General features: G+C 34.2%; 1 protein-coding gene across 9 annotated transcripts in view; it reads left to right on the forward strand.

The window, feature by feature from the left end:
- Positions 1–27,011, forward strand: part of LOC140665634 (neurotrimin) — a 173,293-nt gene that overhangs the window by 127,680 nt on the left and 18,602 nt on the right. For 7 of the 9 annotated variants that reach the window (XM_072891952.1, XM_072891951.1, XM_072891950.1 and 4 more), the window contains exons 2-5: positions 6,628–6,675; positions 17,367–17,470; positions 20,179–20,386; positions 20,620–20,775. In XM_072891952.1, the coding sequence (XP_072748053.1) occupies positions 6,628–6,675; positions 17,367–17,470; positions 20,179–20,386; positions 20,620–20,775 (516 nt within the window). The remainder of the gene's footprint in view (positions 1–6,627; positions 6,676–17,366; positions 17,471–20,178; positions 20,387–20,619; positions 20,776–27,011) is intronic. The other 2 variants (XM_072891957.1, XM_072891956.1) reach the window with 1 other exon arrangement.

Below are 27,011 nucleotides of genomic sequence, written 5' to 3' on the forward strand. Positions count from 1 at the left end.
GAAATCATAATGAGCATTTTATTGAATCCGCGAAATAACAATTAACGCTTCATTTATAATCTTGACTAATCTCCTTTTTTTTGTGTGTGAGAGAGAAAAGTATTGCTTTAGTGTTAAAATTTATATTTATAATATTTTAGATTTAATAAAATATTTATAAGAAATTGAAAGTTTGAGCAAAGTTAAAATGACGAAAAAAGCATGCGGGCGCGCGATGGTAACTCTAGATAAATTTAGAAGAGTTTAATTTCTATTATTTATTTTTTATAAATTTTTTAAATATATATAAATCTTTTAAATATTATAACTCTTTTATCAAATATAAATAAAGTTATATTGCATTTAAAAATACAGATTATATATATTGATTTTTAATAAATGCAATGCATTTTGATAATAATTTATTTAATTTATTATTTTTAAAATATTTAATTATTTTTGAAATACATTTTTTATGTTTCTCTAATAAAATATTTAATTATGATTGAATTATAGAGCGAAAATTGTCCCATTGTTTTATTTTAATCATAAACTGTCATTTTATATACTTTTTTCTAGGGCACGCGATACTTGTATTTTTAGATGATATACCATATTATTTTTATAGTTTAAAAAAAATTTGATATTTGTTTACATACATATATATATATATAAATCACAGTTTATCAGGCTTTATTTCAATATTTATATTTTTCAACAATTTTATGAAACTAATTTTAATATTTTAATATCTCTGTGCTTTAACAATAAGTAAATTGTTTTTTAAATACATTAATAAAAATTAAATGCTTTATTGCAACCGTAATTGCAAGAAAGCTTTTAATGTACTAAGCCGATGTCTTGTAATTCTATGCTTACCTGTACGAAGATAGGCAAGAAGCTTTAGAAACTTGTTCCTAGCTTGAAGCGAAATATACTTCGCTGTAGACGCATTACTTTGATTCATCTATTATTTAATAGAAGCGCAAAAAGTTGGAAAAATAGAGAAGAAGAATGACGGTAAGACAGAGGAAGTTTAGGACAGGGCATAATCATTTTCGTTCTTTTACGATGGTCTCGCTTAATTTGCTGCGCGATTGCCACTTCTGCGCTTCCGCAGATGAAGACAGCACCGAGATCCAATTTTACCTAGTTTTTCAACTTGTCGGTACGTCGGAGTTAGTCCTTTTATTTCTGCAGATCCCGTCCTTTCCCTTTCCAGCGCGCCGTTTTCCTGACCCCTTGTACCTCTTCATCTTCCTCGACCATCCTCCATTCGGTCTTCGCGTTACTTCTGTTCGCAAGTTGCACCTCTCTCCTCTTACGAGAAGAAAGACCGAGGCAGTGCATAAAGAGAAAACGATTAACATGGTTGAATGTAAAATTAAATTTATTCCTCTGCAGGTTTCTGTAATATTCTTCCACTTCTCGAGATTCGCGTATCTTTATAACCATTGCGAACTCGTACGATTATAACTTACATTTCCCGATAACTGAAAAAAATATTAATTAAATTTATAAGTTAAATACGAAGTACAACTAGCAAACCGCCGAGGTGTACATTATTATTGAAAGTTAATTTGAGTTCCATACCTGTAGCGAAAAGCATTGTTAAAATAAGAGAAAGTATTTCATTTTGTTTTAAACATTGACTATATAGAAGAGAATACGATATTTATTTTTCAAATTATTCCTTTTTTGTTCCGCTATTTGTAATTAATTAATTAATTCGAGTTTTAACGGGGTAGGTGTTCATCGATTTAACATTCAAGCGATGCGCCTGAGTTGAGCATTCTGCCTCTCTGGCCTTTGCCTTTTTAACTCTCTGCTGAATTTTATCTCAGTTGTTATGGCACCGTCGCTTGAATTAGTTAAAGAGCCTATCGGAAAAGTGGCGACAGACCGGAACGAACCAACTTGGGTAAAACACTCCTTTGGGTGTATAAAGCTGTATTAGGCACCGTACTTTACTCCGTCCTGCAACTTCCTAGTGCCGTTTGGAGACTCATGATCCTTCGGGAATTTACATGCGGTCGAGACCATTGAGCGGGACAAAGTGAATAATCAATGCGTGCAAAATTATATTAAGCAGGCTATGACTTGCATTATCCGCCGTAAGTCAGTGTTCTGTAATGGAAAATGAGGTGTAGAGATGCGTACTTGAGAAGAGATGCGTGTGAGAAATGTGGAAATATTACTATCGTACAAATACGTAACGTCACGCTTGGATTTCGAACAATGAAGTTAATCCAACCAAAAGTGTTCTACGGTTGGACATAGCAAGATAATGTTCACTATGAAATAATACCGTTGGATTACAAAGGCATGTAATCTGCCTTTACCTTCTATTCTGTGTGTTTCAGCTTTCATTTATTTAATTGGATAACCGTAACAATGAGAGACTATTTGTCGTTTCAAAATGAAAAAAAAAATATATTAATTATGCGAATCTTTTTGCTAATAAAATATTATATTCATTGTGATGCTGATGATAACTATTTCTATTTATATTCATGTCGCATGCATTTATAATGTTGCAACTGATGCATATAAATTCTTGCGCACAATCCGCAATATAATATTAGCAATTAAATCCTCCGTCACGATTTTGTATGTGATTAGACTTCTTTTACATAATAATCAGATTGCGTTATACGAGAGAAATAGTATGATTATTAAGATAAATCTAATGTGACAGACATGATTTCACGAAGGTAAATAAACAATGACATTTCGCAGCAACACAACGAATAGAACTTAACACGAAAAGGGTAAGAATAATTTGGTGAAGTACCTCAATTTTTCAACCGGGTTCATTATTCTTTCTCGACTTTTTTCTTTTTTTCAATGCTTCTTCTGGCATTCTGCTTGCTTGATAAATAGTTCTTGGGCAGTTTGACCTTTCAGAGACGAATCCAAGAGAAAAGACAAATCGATTTCATTCCCGAGTGATTTGATCGTCTATAACAAATATTAGTGTTTGATAACCGATCTCTCTATCAATGTTTTTGCAATCTGTGTTTATAGGAAGGGAAAAGCGTGCTATATTAATTGTCCTCAGATCCTCTATTTACAAACTGCGTTTTTATTGCTCGAATATCTAACGGAATGATAATATTATAAAATAATAGCATTGTAAAAAATTTGCAAATTTTTATTCACTACAATAACACTTGTTTTATTCGCTCTGTATACAACACAGACTGCGAACCATGTAAAGCGCGTGTTACGTCTCACGGAGTTTACATGTCAGAACGTAAGGTAAATACCGTAGACTTGAATAGCCTGCGCGTAAGCGAGCCATGTTGGGTAACTGGTACGTATCTATTGCTATCACGATGAAAGGCTGAAGCTCCGAAAAGCTGTCTCCTGATTGCGCGTAACCGTGCCCGGCGCCAAGATTGGTCCATTAATCTTACCACGGACGCACGCGATATCGCACAATGTCATGAGGAGACCACGCTATTCCTAAATAAATGCGGCCGCTTGAAACACCGGCGCCATAGCGTAGAAAATGCAGTTGCGCAATTACGTAGTGGTGGCTGCACCAGCGAGTGAAAAAGGGAAAAAGAGCGACGTGGCATAATAGCACGTATCCCCGAACTACACAATGAAACCTTCCTTAGCAACACACTTAGCAAAGCTTGAATAAAACAGCAATCATGATCAATGAAATTTAATTCAATTTATGACAAAAAAATTTAAAAATATATGTAAGGGAATAGCAGAAATACCGTGAAAATGTCGAATAATATAGACAAATGTGAAAACATTATTGCTATGACTTTTTATCGTCTTGTTGAATTATCTGGTTAGAAAAGTTTTCGTGCATTAATATAGTGTAAAGGTATTTGCAATGTATATATATATATATATATATATATATATATATTGCACATGTACAATAGTAAAAAATAAAGCAAATGAGGTTTTAATAAAGGATGTAGAGTTGTAAACACATTTTCATTTGATTTGTGGTTTCAATGAATGTTTTCTCGTGTCATATATTTCAAAATTACATGTGTATGCATATTGTAAAAAGTATCTCGTAGCAATGACTATAAATTTTTATGTAAAATCAAGTTTAAATGGGAATAAATCTTTCTGATAGATTTATGTTTTGTTATTAATTTATTGCTTATTCAGAGCAATTTTGCTCCTCTAGTATACGTAATTATCTGAAATTTTCACTTGCGTACAAAACACAAAACATGCGTATATATTGGCTCTTACAAATTCACATTTCCCTCGTGTAATCTACTACTCTCGTGCTCATAATGCAAGTAATTTTACCCTCTGTCATCTGCGAATGTAATTATCTTCAAGTTGCTCCGTGGCTCGCATTTATGAGACGCACGAAGTTATATAACTATTGGGGAAGCGCCGTCACTGAACATCGTTAAACTCGCGACAAACGGTTGTCATAATCTCCAAGTTTAGATAGTTTCGTCACCTCGAATTCGCTGGAAAATATCACAACGCTATCATACATTGCCATGCATAAAACTCGTAACGATATTCATATGAATGCATGATTCATATGGATCGATTTCCATCATAAATATATACAATATAATAGTTTTACATTGTTTTATCATTTAATCACCCTTTCAGTAGTATTGTACGTACAGTCGGTAGTCATCAAATTTTTCATGTCTTAGATATAGAATATAGAATAATCTTTTTCTACTTGTGTGAATGAATACATAAATCTAGATATCCAATAGAAAAAGATATGAAACAGTTTCGAAGAAAAATACACGATTTTTACATTTGTATCGATGTTATTTCTACTAATAATTAGAAGCAAGACTAGAACTACAATTAGAAACTATTCCAAAATAACAAAAAACATTTCTATACCTTTTTCTGAATTGAGCATTTTCGAGAAAAAAAATTTTTAATTTGGCAGAGAAAGCTTTGTCTTTTATTCAGCAGAAAATTAATTATTAAAAAAAATTATTGCTGATATGTATAAATTAACAAATATATATAATAATAAATATATAATAATAAAGATTTAGATAAAGAATAATCAATATATTTGTTATAAGTTCGAAATTTGCTTTAACTTAACCATAGGTAACATTGTAAAGGCTTTTTGTTTTGTATATTTTTATTATGAATAGATAATGGTTGCGGAAGATGAAGGAGAGAGAAAACTCAAGTTATCTTTCAACCATATTAAAAGGCGCCACAAGGTATTTTAAACAACATATTGTAATTTTATACTGGTCAAAAACTTGGCTTGATTGACACTACAATAATTCGACATTTTACCTTTCTATTGCATAATGGATGATTATAAAGAAAGGCTACACGTGTAAGATTATCAAATATACTCATCAAAACCTTTTTTTTTTTTTTTATGTAATGTAATATTTATGACGTTATATCATGAAATTTTTCTATTATACTTTTACTTTTATATAATTATTTTTAAGTAATAATATATTAACACACATACACACACTCTTTCCTCCTCCTCTCTCTCTCTCTCTCTCTCTCTCTCTCTCTCTCTCTCTCTCTCTCTCCCTTTCTCTCTCTCTCTCTTTCTCTCTCTCTCTCTCTCTCTCTTTCTCTCATTTAATATGATAAGGAGATAAATGTCTCATATAAGTCGTGCTTTCGAAGTGACGCGCGTCACTTGTGAACGGCATAAACGATGTTCCTCTGGCGGTGCATACCCGTGTTCATCCTATGTCACTTGTCACTTCGATCGCGCTATCTCGCATGTAAATCTATGTTTTACAAAGTGACATATTCGCGGACGAAATATCACTAATAAGTGCCGTTTTATCTTGCTAGTTTGACAGCTTATTGTAGTATTTACTACGAATTGTATAGTGATTGTTATGAATTGTTTTAGCATAACATCAATTTTTTAAACTTATTTACACAAAAAATGATAAATGTTAGATCTTATTATCGGATTTTAGAATTAAAATAAATGTAAAACGTTTTACAAATTGCAAATTTATATCTAGTTTTGAAGGTATATAAAACAAAATAATTTATTTTTTAATTTTATGGTATTTATATGAAATTTTATAGAATATATAGAAAAAGATTCAATTATTTTTCGATTTTGCAAACAAATTTTTTAGCATGGACATGCGCTAACATAGTACGCTGTCAATGTAGAACAAGTACCTCTGTGCCGGAATATCCGTCTATTAGCCAAGTTCATGAGTAATATAAAAGTACTTGAAACCCTAGGGGTTTTGATTTAATTGATTTCGATTAAACTGATTCACAGATATTTTTTTTATTGAATTGAATTTTCAATACATTCTTCGTGTTGATGAAAACACTCTTGGTACGCTCTCTGGTTTCTGATATTGTTTTATGTTCATATATCATTGTCACAATTACAAATAAACAAAACGCATATAAGAATTATATAATTAACTTTGATTAATATCTGAAAAAACTGAATATGCGAATATTTTCCATATCCTACTGGAACTTTTACATAGTAACCGGATATTAACATCAATACAAAAAGTCTCTAACGGATTCGAGTAATAGTTGATAGATACGGGGAGGGGGGGAGTAAAATTCCTTACAAAACGCTTGAATTTACGCGGTTGATGATTGACAGATTTGCGATATCTAACATCCGCTACGTCCTCTTCCATGTTGCAGGGCGACAAACGAGGAATCTATTACTGGGAACGTTGGGCCACCATCACGGTACGCATCATTATCAGACAGTTAGAATAACAATGAGCGACCATAGGTTGATGAGCGCAATCCAACCAGAAAATCACTAGCGAAAACGGCTAGATTTTGCGGGATGTTGCGAAAATGCACTCGATGTCGGAAATCGTACTCGCGTGGCCCTGCACGTTTCGAGTGTCAACCGGGACCGCGTATTATCGTCCTTGTTGTTTGCGTTAAAGGCCAAAATAAACTATGAAGCACCGAGTGCTTTCGCTGTTACCTTAACAACATTGCATGTGCGCGGGTATATCGTACGTGGGTTCCCGGATACTCCATGAAATGGTCCGTTTCGCGCCTCGGCACATCCGCTTGCTTATAAAATAACTTTCTCTATCCAGCCCCCGCAATTCGATTCCTATCCATAGCGCCGACATCTCGAGCTCTTTTCGATATTACATTGGAACGATAAAGCCGTTGTGGGCTTATCGAGAGCAGATTGTTTTTTATATCTATAATCTTTATTGAAGATAAGTCCCCCCTACTTCACTCTCTCGTACTGTGCCGTCGCTTAGCAATGGATTTTCACACTATACATTTTTTTCTCGCGTTGTGTATCGATTGTACATGAGAAACGGTAAGCCGACACAAATTGTTTTTATCGAATCGCATGATGCAAATGTATTATTCGGTGGATAGCGTACATCAAACAATGGTAAAGTAAAAAAAAATACAGTTGTTTCAATTTTATGAGTCGTTTCGTGATTGTCGAATTTAGAAAATAACACGTATGAATAATTGTTTAGTGACAATTGGCTGTTATGTATTTTTGGTATAATTTTTTTACACAGATCCATTTAGAAGAGGATTTGACTGTTGCTTGTATGATTTGATTTATATGCAATTAAAAAAATGCAATGCACTCTATGAATATTATTATTAATATTATTAATATTATTATAATTATAATATATTATAATCAATTTATTATTATAATTATATTATATTTTATTTTATGCTATATTTTCTTAGCTGTAGGTCATTGTTCTCATTTATTTGCAAGTCAAATATTGACAAAGACAATAGCTAAATATATGTGAAATAATTGATGTCCATAATTTTATATTTGTGGAAACATGATTCTTGAATAATAAAAGTACAAAACGTAGTTATATATTTTGTATTTTTATTATTCATGAATCATATTTCCACACATATAGTTATAATTGTCATATTTTTCATGATTTATTATAAAAGTAAAAATTTTCGCGCTTTTATTCTAACTATAATTTGAATATCAAATTTTGGGAGGGACATCTGCATATGAAGAGTAGCAATCACTTAAAACTTTATTCGTCGTTTCTAATATAATTTTTTGATATTGCGGTTGCAATACGTGTCACATTTTCGTGTATTTTATACCGGTACCTAACCCTATATTCAGTATCTGGATGAAAAGGGTGTCGTCAAGTTGGAATTTTTAATGTTGTTCCATTAACTAACAAGCGACAAAATCCCAGTAGGATTTCGCGAATGAAATCGAACGTCTCGGATAGCTTTCGTTCGCCATAGCTTAATAACCATTTGCATATACCTTTCGGTCGATATTAGACGAACACGCTTGGCTCGAGCACACAGTCGAATCCCGACGTCAGATAAAAATATATCAGTCGCGTCACAAAAGCCGAATGAAATCTCCCCGCCGCATCCGCCCACTCATCTACTCTCTGGCCCACCCATATCGTCCGCTATCTACGATTCTCTCTGGGTTCTGCACATTCCTCGTCTTCCTCGTCAGGATTTTCAGTCCGTCTTTTTATTCGCAAAAATCCGCGACGAAAATCTCCATGCGGAGAGAGGAAATTTCGGTATGCAATGGCTCTCTAAGTGGCCCTTCCTCCCCCGCCCCGTTCCCTTCACATCCCCTTCTATTTGCCCGTTTCGCGCCCGATCGATATCGCCGACACCCGTGATTCCCGAAGCCGTGTCTGTGCCTCGCCAGTTTCGGGACAGAAGGTACAACCGGCATCGCGCGCGCTGGTCGCAACTTCGGTGGTATGTTCGACGGAACACGCGCGAATCATTCGTCACAATGGTGTTACGCGCCACCGCTCGACTTGTTTCCCTTCTGTGTTCCTTCCTCCCCTACAATTTCTCGTGTTCCTAGAGAGAAGTCTATCGCGTTACGCCCGCGTTCGACGTTTCCTTCCTTCCTTCCTTCCTTCCTTCCTTCCCTCTCATCCGATTTCCCACTCTCCATCTGTTTCCCCGACGAAGAGAAATCTCTTGGAACGCGATCCCTCGCCGTCGTATGCGTCGAGGCTAATCGGTAACATGGGCACTCGGGAAATCTTACGATCTGACCAATTCACTGAGAAAAGAAGCGACAACCCTTACGCTTTGCTCCGAATGGAGTCGACGTTTCTATACAATATTTCACCCTACGTAGACTTCTCGTGAGATTTTTAATTAGGAGCTTTGTTATGTTAAATCATTGTTACAATACAATTGATAATAATAAAAAATAACGGCATTATAAATGCTATTCATATCGCATGTACACTATGCGAATATATAGAGATTTTGTGCACGTACAATATTAACCGAAATCGATATACAAGATGTTTCATTCCGAAAGGCTGAATAATAGCGATAATGAACGAAAGAAAATCATATAAAAGGCATATTTAATATTAAATAATTATATTACGTCATCTCTTCCTTTTTTTGAAACATTAAAATAGTAACATTATAAAATATTATTATGTGTAAAGTACTTGCAAAATAATAAAGATCTATGCGATGTATTTATTTTTTATATTTATTTTTTTCGATATAACTGGTTATCAAAATTTAGACATTGATGTATGACGTATAATAATGAGGACAGGGACTGAAATAACTTCATATAGTTGCCATTATCGAATTTCAACCGAGGTAAAGCAAATTCATTTTACAGCGCGTGACCCAAAAAAGTTTTAATCATATCGCATTAATAACGTAAACTAATCGGATACTAACTAGACTGTTAATTAACCGTCTCGACTGTAGAACAGATGATGAATAATTTAATGCTTACGGTTCGTTTGCACCCTAATCAACCGAGTCGCTTGCGTTAAGCGAGCAATGTGGGAAGTTGGGGTTGTTTAGATAAACCAAGGAGATGGCATTATTTGTAGAGAGTTTACTCGTCGTAAGACAATCAGATTCGTACCTAGACCTCGCATTCTGAATAAGAGCTAAATAAGATCCAGTTGTAATTTGCGGAGATGAACCGATTGTCATCTCGTTGATGTACGAATGACGATGTAAGTCTTACAATAAAACAAAGTTAGTAGATACGATTCTTACACACCAGTAGTATAACAATGATGACAGATTTTATATATTCGTTTGTTAAAATCATAATAATTAGTATTACTGATACAACATTCTTTTGTAGCTCTTTTTATCAAAGAGTTTCTTCGATTCCTATTTCTAATTAAGCGTTTTTGTTTTACATTTCGAGATTAATATTTGTTAGAATTTTTAATTTTTATTTTACAATTTTATAATTTTTAAAATTAACGAGTATGAAATCATATTGCAGTGATATATAAATTAACATAAAAACTAAAATAGAAAAACAATAGTTTACATTGTTTTTCTATTTTAGTTTTTATGTTAATTTATATATCACTGCAATATGATTTCATACTCGTTAATTTTAAAAATTATAAAATTGTAAAATAAAAATAAAAAATTCTAACAAATATTAATATTTTACATTGTTTATTTTGATGGTGTAATAATAATTTACATTGTATTGTTACGAAAAAACACAAAATTTAAATGTTTCCAAATTCGGGCAAATATCACGGACGATACCATATTGCGAGTAATATTTGTCCTCGTTAAGAGACAAAATCAAAGGCGATAAGGGAATAAGGGATGGAGTTAGGCCGAATAAGAAGATCGTGCTTGAATCTTAAACTAACCGGCACGACCACCGGCGTGGCACATTTCGGAGACGAAGTGCTCAGGCGCGGGCATGAATATGAATGAGTCCGCGCGAGGTGATATTTCGAAGTGCGAAATAAAATAATTTCCTTCTCGTCGCGTAGCTCGCGGCTTCGCGTTGCCACGGAATATGCACGAGGCACCGTGTCATTTTGGGAGACGCTCTAGAGAGGCGAGAGAAGTGTCAGAAATAAAATACGACGAGTCAACGAACGTAAGAGAGACGCGTGAGATCCGGGAACAAACTTCTCGTTTCTTTATCGTCCCGGCGAACGGTGTCTCCTGTTTCCACGATATTCCACCTGTCGAAATTTCTGACAGCGGTCTGAAAACAAGAGAGAAACAGAGGGAAGCAGAAAGAGAAAGAGAGACAGACAGAGACGAAAGAGAGAGAGAGAGAGAGAGAGAGAGAGAGGAAGAGAAAAAACACGAGAACGAGACAGAAGGAGCAATACTGCGAGTGGTGAATAGTTAGTAAACGTTAAGTAACCAGCGCTGTATCGACCTGCCAAGTGTGTGCGTATCGGATTTCAACGACGATGATGGCGGTGGCGGTAACCCCGAGGCACACAATTCAACGGGATATTACATTTAAACGGAACTTATTTACCCAGCCGACTGTTACTCCTTCGCGGTGTGGAAGACACTACTGGCGCCTTCGTCTTTTCTCTTACCTCTACTACCTATCTTACCGTAGTACCAGACGACACTTCCTGCGGCTATTATCCAGCGCGTCGCCGGCGCCGTTCTCATCGTAGCGCAGTCTCGCGTTTCCCAAAGTTATTCTGCCCCTGCAAATCGCTACCAGATGGGGAAAATTGAATTAGTCACGGTCACACTTATAATTATAGCCCGACCGCTCAACCTTCTCACCCCTCTCTCGGTCCGCCACGGTCTTCGCTCTTACCACTTCCGTCCGACTTACCGTACCGTGCACGTACGGGAGAGACCGCCGGTAATAGCAGTAATTTTTCCTACGTTAATTTCATGCAAAACTTTCCAGCTTCGGTCGTCGTCCAGCCTCGATTGGCCCCGCGGTCGTTTTCTCCTTCTCCTTCTTCGAGCGCAAAGTGAATCCGCCAACGCGCGCACACCAACTCGAGGGATGGCAGAATCGGGGCAGGAATATTAGAAATATTGGCCGACTATGTTTTGTCGCAATCACCCCTTCCGTGATGCCTCCGAGGGGTGACACACACACATGTACATATATATATATATATATATATGTGTGACATATATGTACACATATACATATATATACATATATGTCACATGGCACCCTCAGCAGTTCCCACGCGTGCCTCTGGAGTGCTTTTAAAAATAATGAAGATCACTTTCTCCGCCCTGTTATTTTCTTTTTATCCAACCTCTTTTCTTCGTCGAGCTTTCCTTTATTGCCTGATTTATCGCTCGACGTTGCAGCGCTAATATATTTTCTAGGATTAAATCCTGAAATATGACGACTTCGAAACCGAGGCTGCTTACAGTTCTGCAAGAATATAGAATTCGCGAGGAAATAACTAATATTACGTCGTTGAAGTGGATAGCTGAAACTTTTCTGTGCGATAAATAAAAACAAAGTCTAAAAGAAACTCTTAATTTATAAAATTTATTAATGTTTTAATGCTCGGCGAGAATGTCATCAAGTTTTATATTAAAAATTATAAGAAGGAAAATTAATGATGTTTTCTTATGCATACTAGTTTTCTTATCTCAATCTTCTTTTTGTTTATGCAATTTTCATTCTTAATTTTGAAACGTTGTAATTACGGTCGGTACTTTAATTTACAAATGTTAGAGAGAAAGGGAAGTTTATTAAGAGTAAGAGAGAGAAAGTAAAGGGAGAGAAATCTTGAAATCTTACAAATTCTGAAACAATTCGACAATTTTCGTTGTATTGATGTAATTAAAAGTCAATTATTTTTCATCTCAGTATTTTTCAATCGTAAATTCTCTATAAAGTAGCAGCTCAGATTTTTACCAATATTTGTACAAGATTTTTCATCGATATCTATGTTTAATGCAGATATGTTCACATCTTGTGTTTACCCCTTGGTACATAATACTTGTCGTGGAACGAGGCGGAAGAACGACAATGCTTACCTCCGAGAGGAAACTCATGACTTTCATAAGTCTTTGTGCATTTTCCGAGCAAGCTACCCGAGCACGAGCTGTAACTTGTTAAAATTCCATCGTGATTTCCGCGCAAAGCTGCGAGGGTAAAAGCACGTCGAAAGAAACGCTGCCAGTTCTCGGATAATCTCGTGGCACGGATTATTGAGCACGTTTCGCACAAGTCCTTTTCCGTTTACTTCAGTAAACCAATAAACTCTAACTTCATTTCCGGTAAATCCTTACGAGTTTCATGTTCGAACTGTTTGACTTGCCGAAGATTTTCTTATCTGAAAGACTTATCAAAGCGCGTGAACAAATCGATTCGCAGTATCGATGCAAATATTTATATTTGTATTACATTTTTATTTAAATATTTGTATTTGTATTGAAAATTACAGGATGAAAATAATATTCTGTTAGCGATACTGCATGTTGCGCAACATTTCTGTTTAAAAATGATTACGCATTATTTCACACGTATAAAATGCAAATAAAAAGGAGAATATCTGATGTGATTACATGCATTTTGAAAAATCTTTAAAATAATTTATATTACATTACAAAGAACAAATTATATATTTTCTTTCGATGACTTTTACAACAGTTTTGTCGCAATAAAATTGTGATCAAATCGGAGACAGTTATAGCGCCGTTTTGTCGTCGCGTCCTCTTCACCGTTATAGAAAACCTACATACAGCGTGAAATTTCATTGAAATAGTTTGCAGTAAAAGTTTATTATTCCCTATTGAGAGGAGCTTTCCATCGGATAGAGGTAGGGTTGTACGAACGTCATGTAGCTTTAACTGTTTCTCGAATATCGCGCATTCTCAATGGGGGAGGAGGTTTTCCCCTCGCTCACGACAATCGTCTGAAATAGCGCATAGAACAATCGGCAATCTTCCGTAAGATCTTGCTTGATCGAAATACCTAACGGAAATGGCCGGTCTAACTGTTAACTTCTTCCCACACACCTCGGCGAAATAATTTTACTCTCGGTGCTCGATTCACCCGCGATTCTCCGTCGTGGTTCGCTGCAAAATGCAGATACAGCCGAGAAGTAAAGATGTAGTTTGGAAATGAAATTTTGCGGGAATTTATGATAGTTTGAACAATAAAAGTTATCGTACCTATTCGCGCAATCGTATCCCATGATAGAACCGTTGCATAACGCGCGTATAATAAAACAGAATATTTGTTTCATACTCTACATGTACCGAGCCGCGTATTCGATTTTTTACCGGGGTAAAAACGCAAATCGAAATTATAACGTAAATGTAACTATGCTTAACTCTATGTATTTATTGCAAATGAGATCCTTATTTTCATTAAATTTGTGTTTAAAATATATGTGTTAAAATATATACATACATATATATAATAACAGTTTTTTTTATTAATATTAATAATCATGTATTTTTCGGGATTACTTGATTTGGAAAATTAAGATAATTTATATATATAAACTTTTTTTTCAAAATTTATATACGTAAATTGAAAATTAATATTTTTAATGCAAATTGAATAATTTTGAATATTATTACAAAAAGAATCAAAACGCGTAACAAAAAAATAAGAACAAAGTTTGCACTTGAAATTCAATGACGTGTATTATGTATATATGATATTATGTTAAAAATACATTATTTATTGTACTCATTGTAATATGCTAAATTAATATTCAGTATAAGAAAAATTGAATTTATCTGTTATAATAAAATATAACAGAAGAGTTTCACATATTATGCATAATTTTTGTGTCTGTCGCAGAGTTATGATTATTGCGTAAACTATGGCACTAAAAGAATAAAAAGCATAGAAGTATCAGACAAAGTAAGACAGAAACTTAATGAGAAACCATTGAATCATCTTCGGCACCAAAGTCTGCTGTCAAACGCTATTGCGGTTTCCGACGCGGTTAAAGGTGATGAAGTGTGCTAAGAAAACACCGAAGTGCGCTGTGGAAAAGTGGATAGACAGACGCAGGGGCTTGCCTCTGAGGCAAGAAGCGCGACCCTTAATTTCGTTTCTCGTTAAATCGTTCTTTAACGAGAAAATAAGGCCGCCTTTGAGTCGGAACTCTTGAAATACGAGGACGCGATTTCCCCTGCGATATGTACGATAATGTCGAACGAGAGATGAGACGTGAACATGGCGGATTAAAAGCGACGTTTCTTATCGCAGTTATCACTGATAGGATTTTCAGGTCTAATCTGTTGGTCGTGGAGCATCTCTCCGTTCTAAGAAAATATGCTTAAGATATGTAAATATTGTGTAAGCTCTTAAAATGTATACGTATTTCCTTTCCTAGTAAAATAAATACGTTAGATAATTTGCATCACTAGACATGTCATATTTTAAACTTAGGTGATTATAAAAGCATTTTAGAATCACACAAGGTGATAAATATCTCTTACCCTACGTTTTACAGCTCTTATTGTATAATTATTGTTATTCCCCGTTTACATAATACTCGAGTACGCGCGCGCGCGCGCTCCTATTAAATACCTATTCCAAAGCTGTTCGCAGGTACGTGCGGTGGCAGAAATTCATATTCATTAACTGCGGACTGTTATGCACGAAATTCACGATATATCTAGTATGTAATGTATTGTGTCTTTCGGAGCTGAGTCATGTTATTAAGCGCTCCGTGCTATACCGACACATGGATTTACCTTAATCAAAGCTTGTTAATCAGTTTGATAACGACTTTCAGAGGACGTGCTTGCGAATTCCAACAGTTTCACTCGATTCTCACTCTCATTATCATTAACACGTTGAATGCTGTGACGGCCATCGGCATTATGACGATGGCACATTTCGTTGATGAACGTATAAAAGTTAACGTATTATTACTGCTAAGAGAAGTTACACGTTTTCCTCAATCAAGCGAAATAACAAGCTTACTTATTTAGACTATAATTTTAAGTAGCATTCAAGATGATTCAAAATTAAATTTAAGGGTCTAATTATTCATTGAATTGAGAAAAATATCTCTCAATAATGATCCAAGACGGAAAGATTTTAGACCATATTAAAAGTTTTCAATCTCATCTTTCCCGATGTGCAGTATAATCCTCATCTTAACTTTAGCAAAGAGAACAAGAAAAAAGAGAGAGAGGGGGAGGGGAGGAGAGAGAGATAGATAGATAGAGAGAGAGAGAGAGAGGGAGAAAGGAATTTACAAAAGCATTTATTCTGACATTTTATTGCTGCAATGAATTTCGAGTTGCTCCAAGCGCGTTACTCGTTTTTTCATTCTCTGTCGCCGTAGGCGCGACAATTAACACTGCGAAGTGTTTTATAATAAAGCACTTGAGGGCGTAATTAACGTTGTCCTGTATCCGAGAGCTGTCGCGCTTAAAAGACTTAAAAGTAACTCAAACTTATCTCGAAGCTTGTCTCCCTGTTCTATCTTTTGCTCTTATCCTTTTACGATATTTTGTCTTCCTCTCCCTCTCCCTTGATTTTGTTTCCTCCCTACAATCCTTCTGTTTCCCGTTCTTCGCGAGTTCTTTGTGCCCATAAATAATTCAGATGCTCGAGACATCGTAAAGACATTAACGAAGATAAAAGCTTTTAAGGGAGACTGGCCTGAATTCTCAACTTGTTGTATTACTCTAATGATAATAACTCCGCAATCAGGTCGGACGATGTATTGTAGACATATGTGTAGGTGCGCCAACATCAAACATACGTAAGTGAATAATAGACAAAGTGATTAATCAAGTGTTTAGCTTGCGACAGATTTATCTTAATCAGACGTATGGCGCGTAGCAAAATGGAACATTTATTAACATGACTGGCATTATGTGAATAATTATTTATTGATGTTGTAATATTCTTATTCATTCCTCCATAATAAAATTGCATCTAATACGAATATAAGATAAGATAATAATAAGGTACAATAATAATTATAAAGAATAAACTGAATTTTATGAAGAAAAGCCATACAAAAGAAAATTATTATTTATTTGTTTCAATATTTCTTTAAATTTTTTTATGACTAATATTTCATCTCGTTGTTTCACAATTATTCAATAATGAATATTAATTGTTTCCACGAAAAGTAACGCATAAAAAATGTAAATTAATAATAAGAGCTTATTTACTAATTAATTTACGTTGGATTCTGTTTTAGAGGGAAATTAATGTTTATAATAGCCGAGGCGCAACCATAATTTAACAGATTATGATAAACAAATACTGACACTAATGTAAGCAGAACTATGTTGATTTTCTAATTAAAAATACGTATTTTTTATTTCTATCTGTGCATATATACACACACATATATACACACACTAGGCGATATAATTTCTAAAAGAGATCAGCAAATTACTTGCTTCAATTATGAACTTATTATTAATTATAATATAACCTCAGGCAATCGTTGCAACTCAATTTAAAAATTAGATTTTTTCTTTGAAAAATTATCCATACTTCTTTCATGTGAAATATATCTTTAAGTACCTAACAGATTATAACAGAATATTTTATATTAAATATAAATAATAATTAAGTTATGATTTAAGTGTTGCATTATTTTAACAATTTATTCTTTACTTGATTTTTTTTTTACAAAATACCTACATTGTTGTTACAGACACCGAATTACCTCGATTCGCCGAGGAAATCCAAAATGTGACAGTGAGCGAGGGTCGTGATGCTCTACTTGCTTGCGTGGTGGATAACCTACGGCATTATAAGGTAATTTTAAATGAACTCACACCTTCTTTATTATTTCATATATGCCAAATGTCATGAGATATTGTTATCGCATAATTATCCAAACTTTTTTTGCAACAAATATTCATTGGTTAAAATTATTCAAAAAATTAATAAAAAAAGCTTTTAATATTAGATAACATGTGCTCGAAATGTGAAATTATCTGCTCGTTTTCGTTGAACGTGTGTTGAATTTCATATGAAACGCCGTTATCGTATAATTATTCGTGTTCTCGTCGAGTTGAATTCGGTCCATCGATTGAGACACTCAGAAAAATTGAGGTCACGTATCTATGTATATACTATGGCTATAATCGAAAATGTCATACTCTCTCTTCATTCTTTTCAATTTTATTTTTTATTCTTTGCATTTCTTTTTACTTCATTCATCCGCAAGATAAAACCGTAGACAAAAATCTTATAAGTATGAAACGTAGGAAAATAATCTGCTAATATTAGCAGACATCTCATATAAAGACGTAACTACTTGCTGTACATTAACATAGGTAGAAGACTATTACGTAAAAATAAACACAATATCATCGCTAAGACAGCATTTTCGTGCAAATTGCCATCGAGTAAGATTTGAAGTTTTCTTGCCGTTTCGTAGAGAAGCGCTTGCACAAATTAAACGAAGATAATATCTGCTGAAATCCCTACGGCGTTTATGGTCCGTAGACTGCGAATTGGACGGTCCTAGTTTACGTACCGTTATCAAAGGCCTTGCATAATTGCTTCATTTTCCTTCAGTTAATTGAGATGACGTAACAATGGGATACAATTCGTTCTGCTGAGTAGCGACAACACTTACTGGATACAATGCAAGTTCGCACGGAAAAGAGGGCGTAAGCTAATAACACGTTCCTTCTTTCTCAAGATGATGATCAGAATTGAGTAGAAGTTTATAAATTATTCCATGTTTCGTGAGCTAACTAACTCTATTTTTCTTCCTTCGCTCTCCTGCCCGTCGTGTCGCGGATTTCTTCATTTCTTATTAAACGAGTTAAATTAAATTCATACATTTCCTTTAAGCGTATTTCAGGAATGTTCTCGCTATATGTAATATAATCTGCGAGGTATTCGCCATTCGTCGCTTGAAAATTTAATGAGAGTTGAAAGATTTATATCCTCGTCGTTCGACGAGTTTTCGTGCTCCCGGTATTCATCGTGCATTCCGAGGAAAAAGCATATTTCGCATTCAAAAAATTTATTTTGATTCTGACGCATTCATCTTGTTTTAATCGAAAAACTTTTGATATTATAAAAAAGCATTAAATATTTTTCTACGTGGAAACCAAAAAATTTTAAGCTTATAATAGCTTTTTATTTAAAGAGATTGTATTACATAGTATTTTTCTCTCTTTAAAGCAATTTAAATCTTAATCTACATAAAACAGAATAAGCATTAGATTTAAAATTTAATTATAGGAAGTTAATAAAAAATATTAAACTGTATACTTATATTTATCAAATTAATGTATAAAAAACCTTATATGTGCTTGTATTCTCCTTAATATCGGTTTAAAAAATTAACCACATTTAATTCTATTTTTGTTTCAAGAAACATAAAAATTACTAAAATATTTTTATTTCAAATTGTTTAGATCAGTTTAGTATATTATTTAATATTTCACATATTGTTATAAGAATTGCAATAGTGTCAGATTGCTACAAACTATCATTTGTTATACCTTAATAAGAATATGTTTGATTCACTCTCTTTCTTTTTCTCTTTCTCTCTTTCTTTCAAGATAAACTGTTAAAGTAATATTGTAATAAAAAATAATACTAGAAAAACTTGTATAAACGTGAGCATATGAGTACGTGCTCCGATGTCTGCGCATACTATTCGTCGCATAGTCGCGCGTATATAAATACATAGTATTTACGAGTATATATATATATATATATATATATATATATATGTGTATATATGTATGTGTATATATATATATATATATGTGTGTGTGTGTATGCATGTGTCTAAAATATTCGCGAGAGAGTGAGTTGATCTTTTCTACGAGTGATACTTTCGAGTCGTAGTACTGGAAACATGAAACATACTCGAGCTGCACTCGCGGTGGAAATTATACTATAGAATTCGCGAGACTTCAGGCATGTTTTGCATGCTCAAGAAACCTCTTGCCTATATCGGAAACTCAACGACAGAAGTATGTGAGAGTCAGTGGTAGGAAGAAGAGTTAGTAGTTCTAAGTCTATGTCAGTTCTTCGAGATTCATGTAGAATTTGAAGAATACAACTTTGCTCAATTGGGTTGAGTAAGAGAAAAAAGGGATATTTAATAAAAAGAATTATAAAATCGTCAGATTGTCTCAAAATTGTCGCAAAATTGTCGCAGATAGGATATATTGCCAGGTCAGAGATCGTTTGTAGAAGATATTTTATGAATCTAACATTAATATGTCGTCGGGACATCATTCTTGAGGAACTGCAATATACATATATTTTTTAATTTAAAATAATAAGCTCACAGTTTAATTTGCAAATTAATAAATTTTTATCTGATTATTTCGTTACTTAGCATTTATCGCGATTAATATATCTTATTTTCATAATTGAATAGAATTCAAATAAAGAATGTTTATGTATTGAGTAATATTTTGATAATTAAACAGATAAAGCATAAAAAAGTAGAGCTCAAGAAAAATGCATTCTCACGTTTGTTTTAGGTGGCGTGGGTGCGCGTTGACACACAAACTATCTTGTCGATTCATCAGAATGTAATTACTCAAAATCCACGAATTTCTCTAACATACAATGATCACCGCTCGTGGTATCTTCACATAAAGGACGTACAGGAAGTGGATCGTGGATGGTACATGTGTCAGGTGAATACGGATCCAATGAAAAGTCGTCAGGGCTACGTACAAGTTGTAGGTGAGTAATAATTTACGCAAAAAAAAAAAAAAAAAAAAAAAAAAACGATATCTCTATATCTTTTATTTGCACTCAAAATTATTTGTATTTATTTCAGTCTTTCAAAAAATTATTTGTTGAATATGTATATATATATAAATTAAGTAATTATAAGTGTCTATAAAGAATTCATACTAGATACGCATAAATATAACCATTCTAAAAGTAAAATTTTTCCAACATTTATGTTACAGTATCACCGGTGATTATTACTAAAGAGACCAGCACTGACATGGTAGTCCGCGAAGCTTCCAACGTGACATTGACGTGTAAAGCGACCGGATATCCGGATCCTTACGTCATGTGGCGGCGAGAGGATGGCAAGAACATAAATTATAATGGCGAAAGTGGTGAGTTTCAATTATAATTCACTATGATTTACATGAATAATTGAACGGATAGAAACGATAATTTTCGGAGATTAACGCCGGATGTAAAAAAAATCATTACTTTCATAACACTGTCGAGAAATGTGGTGGTCGATATCGCGGTCAATAGTGAATAATACTGGATTATGCGACACCAAATTGGTATTCTCATTTAAATATATATTACATTTACGGGACAATAGCAAGTTACATTTTTATGACTAATAACGATACAATTGCAAAATATTATTTTACGAAGTAAAATGTAAATATCTCTGGTCTTCTCCAAGTTTGACATATTTCAATTCAAATGACATATCCCGATATCTTAAATAAAATTTCAAGTAACAAGCAATTTTAACAATTTTTATTCTTTTCTATTCTTTATTTTAAAATTGCACTTTTTGTACTCTTTTGTTAATATAATTGAAATCGCGGAGATAAATGGATTCATAAAATAATAGGCATAATAAAGTTTGAACACAAAGCAACATTAGCCATTAGCTAACAGATCATATCGTGATAATTATATTTACTCTGCGTAATATGAAATATTTTATCAATATTAAATGCTATATTGTATGTTAGATCAATTATAGATTCTCAACCACTAATTAAATTTATTTTTACATGCACTCACTTTTCACTTTAAAAAATAAATAAATAACATTATTTATATTATTAGCAATATTATGGGAGGTCATATACTTTTTTTATTTGTAGATAATACATTTTGATGTGCGAGAGCACATCTATAAAATCTAAGTCGATATCATCCATTCACTAACGTTGTTGCTTTAACGATTGAATTATTCCTCTCTTGATCCAACATCAAAATTTAACTGAGTAAATCAGGACCAAAACGTAATTATTCAGCTGTATGGTATAACCATATTGCATATTACCAAACTGTACTGTAATATATCCAAAAGTGCAACTGCAGTTTGATACTGATTTGCAGCTAGATGCTGAGAACAATATATGTAGAGATATAAGTATGTTAGCGATAAAGTTTCTTTGATTTCTGCACGAATATATAAAATTCTTTTATTTTATATTAAGTTTTTGGAGATTTTTATGTTATTTTGTGTAGCAAATCGAGCAAAATGGATGTATTTTTATCATACTGGTAGCAAAATGACATTTATATATTATAATTAATTAAAATTGTACAAACCACGTATGATTTGTTTAAATTTAAGCGCGTAAAATAAGTAAAGAATTCATTGATAAATTATGTTAGTTTCCATGAAAGGCGGATAATTATATATGACTCCGACATAAATAATGGATCGATAACAGCGCAGGTGTGAGATACTCTTGTCGTTTCAATATTGTGAAAATAATCGTGTGACATAAAAACACTTATTATTCTCTACTTCCTTAGCTCCGTCTCGATCGATGCTAATTATTCTCTTGATTACTAATTATAAAAAATACAATCCTGTCTGTTGGTCGAGGTACAGGAAAGTGAGACGTCAAACCGTCTGCAGATTTCGAAGGGTTTCCTCTCGATAAAGGCTGGATTTAATTTCTACGCTAATTTAAATTTTCATTGCCCTCCAGGCATAGGCCGGCGTTCGCCGGAGAGGATCGTCAGATCGTAAACCACTATCCCATACTAAGCTGACCGTATAAACTGTTACTTATAAATATGGATGTCGCGTTCTGATATGGAAAAATAGCGTAACTTGATCTACTGATTATCCGCTGTCGAAAGGATGCGTCATTTATTGAGATTTGATAAGATGTATCCAATTAGAGAAACTTTTTATATTAAGATCAAATTAGCAGTATTAATTAGCGTATATGTACATTTAATGTCTATAATTTATTTTATTTTTTTATGTTTATTTATTTCATTTTATTTTGCATTGCTCTTATAACTAATTGATAAATAAGAGTTGGTGAATAATAATAATTAAAACAATTATTTTGTAGAACTCTTCGAGTAGACAAAATAAAGAAGGGAATCCTTATTAATCATGTTAATTTTATTTTATATTATTTTTAATTATGTGTTTTACAATGTTTATTGTTAGTATGTTTCTTTCATAAATATTTCATAATTTTATTTTATGCTAATATGATGCAATTATTAGTTGCACTGAAATTGACACGGTTATGTGAACAATATTATATCGTAGTAGACATATTATTACAAATTCACGCTAAAATTAAAAGTTCATTAATATTATTTCTTTAATATTAGTAATGTTAAAAAAATATAGAAATTAATAGCTAGAGAAAGTAAAGAAGAAGAAAATATAAAGTGCGATTTAATTATGTCTATTAACGTCTTTTTGTCATAATATAAGAAAATAACGCATAAATTTAATATTGTTTAGTAGAATTATAATGAAAAAGTTTATTTTATAATTTACTAAAGAAGTATTTTCAATTTTCCTGGAAGTAAATTTTCGAAAATAAAGCAATAGTTTCTACCGTTACTTCTGGTAAAAGCACGTGTACTTAAGTATCATTTATTAATACGTAAACATTGCATCGCAAAAAATTGCATCTTCTTCCCCCGTCGTTCGTGGATTATTTCGCGATGCATTCGAAAACACAAAGTGCCTTCGAATTTTATCTTGAATGGAAAATAGTCGTTCAACGCAATAGAAAATAATAGAAAAACCCAATATCGTAGAAAAGTAAAAGATTGTAAGTATTAACCATCTCTAGTAATTTTAAATTAGAATCATAAATACATGTGTAATAAACACATTTATTATTTAAAAAATGTTCAGTTGTAGAGAATTCGTAAAATAATTGCTAAAATTATATAAGTTGACATTTTATAATACTACTTTCTTAAAAAAGTAATAAACTTTTATGTTCGAGCACAGCGCATATAGCACATGAGTGTTGAGAGGCTTAACATCTCTTACATGCTATGAATATTTTATTTATGGCAAGCCGTTACATACATCATCTATTTACATAAACTGCCTCGTTTCCAATAACATTTACTTTGTAGGTTTTCTAATATTTTTATTTTCTATTTAAAAGATTCAGTTTTTTATTTTTTTACAGCCATCAGAATGCGAATTATTTGATATATTTTAAGCTGCTTGAAAACTTTCTGAACTGACATTTTTATTAACCTTTAAAGGTTGCAAGTTCTTAAATGCTTCTCGTTGAGATATTAAATTCGAAGGAGAAGACTTCTTATATATAATAAAACCTAAAGTGGATTTTAAAGTGATTATTATCTATATATAAGAAAATAAGGGGGTCACACATTATATAGTATTGCTGTAAAATTAAACATTAAGGAGATATTTTCATGACATTTTCATTAAAAATACGACTCTTTTAAAAAATATTTTGCAAAATACTTCATCAAAAATTTCAGATTACTTTAATATTATTATAATTGGATTCTTATCTGGATTCATATCTAAAATTATGAATTTGTAAAATTGACGCGTAATCGATATCAATCGATGGTAGGTAGGCGCCTTCTGGCGAACCGACTATCCGTCATTCGAGAGAAGCGTCAGATTATCGGCGTAATTGGACGAAATATCGCGGTGGTGAATATGGTGCGCGTTCGAACCGTACGACCGCGTTACTAACTGATGTGTTGGCCTCTGGGGCACGAGGGATGGGCTAACGCCATTACTCCCCGCCTGATAGCCTCCAGACACCCTCTAACCCTCGAAGAAAGTATAGATGGTTGTCGGCTTCTCTTGCTTCTTCTCGAATCGAATGGGTATACCTAGCCCATCCGCTCTCGTTCTCTCTCTCTCTCTCGCTCTCTCTCCTCGAAGTGAGGAAACCGAAAAAGAATGGCCGAGAGAGATGAGAAAGCAAATCGAATTTAGCAAAACTATCGTGGCGCATCGAGGTGCCGTCGTTGGCGATGGTGCGCCGGTGTTGGTGTTGGCTGTGGTGCGAGGCACCTGCAGGTACGAGGGAGATTTACCTCCGGCGGACAGGCCGGAACTGATCGTGCGGAAGGACGATGGCGGGGGGATATGAAGGGGGAAGATAAAGGAAGGCGCGAGTGGGAAATTAGAGCGCCGGCAGCGGGGAGGCACGAAGGGCAAATAAACTACGAGGACGGCGGAAACGAATTGTCGCGCTACTCTCGTGTCCTTAATACGATCGTTCATAAGAGTGATAACGTTGCGATCCACCAATGTCCACGTCCCGGTAGACTTTGGAGCTGAATTGGTGCAGACGCGACTGGTAGGAAAGAGCAGGAGGTATTCGCATTCTCGATAACTCCGATACCGCGAGATGAGGTTTACCTGTTCTAGAAGAAGGTTCGCGGGGAAGTGAAACCTCCCTGTCGTCTATAGTTATGGAAACGCGTATACGTCGACGTCGTTTCGTGCGCTTCGTGATCGGAAAACGCGATTGGTTTCTCTCACCTTTTCACATATATACGAGTTTGCCTCGGTCGCTACCTGTCCATCGTGTCCGTGCACTCCTCCATTCCCATCAGCACCAGTCGGATAGATCGGTGGTGTAGTCTCTCGATGTACGAACAACTCTAAACTCGTTCGCACGCATACATGTGTACATGTGTGTACACCGTGCAACTATATCATCCACCTCATCTACCCTCATCTCACAATACATACGCACACAATTATCACACGAATCAATATAACGACGCAATCATGTTGTAATCATGCATGTATACGCTAGTTTTTACAAATGTATATCGTTCACCGACTCTTAAACATACATGTATACATAAACATTATAGGTATGTATATGTTCCTTTTGCTCACTTTACGTTACCTTACGTTTAAATTTATGAAAAAATGAAGATAAAGAGAAATATATAGATAAGTAGAGATAAGAGAGAGAAAGATGTCTCGAGTATTTTCGTCACCGATACTCTCACGAGTATCCTGGCAAGGCTCCTCCGTTAATGCGACCACGGGCTTGTCGACGAGGCCGACATAACGCGACGCGACTGGAAAATCGAAACTGACAACGAGCTGAGTTTCGCGCCGGTGTACCAGGAGACGAACGTACGGGAGAATAGGAGGCGATGTGCATCGGGTATAAAGCACAGCGCAAAGTCGGCTATACTCTCGCACTCATTTTGCGCGCGTACACCCACACACACACACACACACATTCAACACACACATACACATGCACGCACACACGCATACGCAACCAAGCTCCAACCGGTATCGAACGTTCCAATGGCTGCGGTGGTACGCCAATGCTTGCGGTGAGAAAGCACGTTACGTTTTCTCGTTACCGTTTGAGGTTCCTTTGTGCCTTCCAAACCACTGGTAAAGTCAGCGTTCAGCACGGAGTCAATATTATCTGAGAAATTTCTCGCTGGAAACTGGAATATAATAGCCCCGTCTCTTTCATTCGCTTTACGCGATGTTGCACTGCACAGCGTAATTTGTTCTTCAAATCTGGTGACGTCAATCGTCCATTACAATCGATCGTTGATATTCCCTGAATTTGAACAGTAACGAGCGGCTTTATTTTTCTATTACGACTGTCTTTTATACCAGTTTTAACTCAATATCTCTCTTTTTTTCTCCCTTTTTCTGCAATATTTCTATAAAATTTATGTCTTCTTGAAAGTATAAAATATTTACAAGAATTCATTAAAAAATATATCAATTATTCATATCTTTTATATATATATATATATATATATATATATATATATCATTTCAGTCATATATGTTTGTTTACAAATAAACATGATAATATGGGAATTTATTCAAAAATGCCTGTGCGTTTTGTTTTACATTTAAAAATCAGAGAAATAATTTTTCACGTTCCACGTGAGAGCGAACAAATCACATATAATAAAAAATGTGTTTGACACATTCTTTTACACATTCCAAAATTTTGTTACCAAACATAAAAGGCATAGATTTAAAAAATATTGACTAAAATAATATTTCATATAATAACGTTATTTGTCATGATTGTTATCGTTAACACGTTTGTTAAAACAATTTCGTGACCAGTGCAATAAATACGTGGAAATCACTTACGTATGTCTGATCTAACATTCGCGGATGCATTAGCGGCAATAATCGTTGGTCGAGGATTTCGCTTGGGAATGAATGTACCCGGGTTATCTCCCGGTTATAACGCGAAAAAGGGCACTTAAGGCTACGAGAAAGGGGATGGGATGAAATATCTACGACCCATCCTTCGCTTATGGGTCGGAATACATCACGTACTAATTCCCAAATAGGTGGCCAACCTACCAC

This window comes from Anoplolepis gracilipes, chromosome 5 (genome assembly GCF_047496725.1).
Source record: "Anoplolepis gracilipes chromosome 5, ASM4749672v1, whole genome shotgun sequence".
NCBI lineage: Eukaryota > Metazoa > Arthropoda > Insecta > Hymenoptera > Formicidae > Anoplolepis > Anoplolepis gracilipes.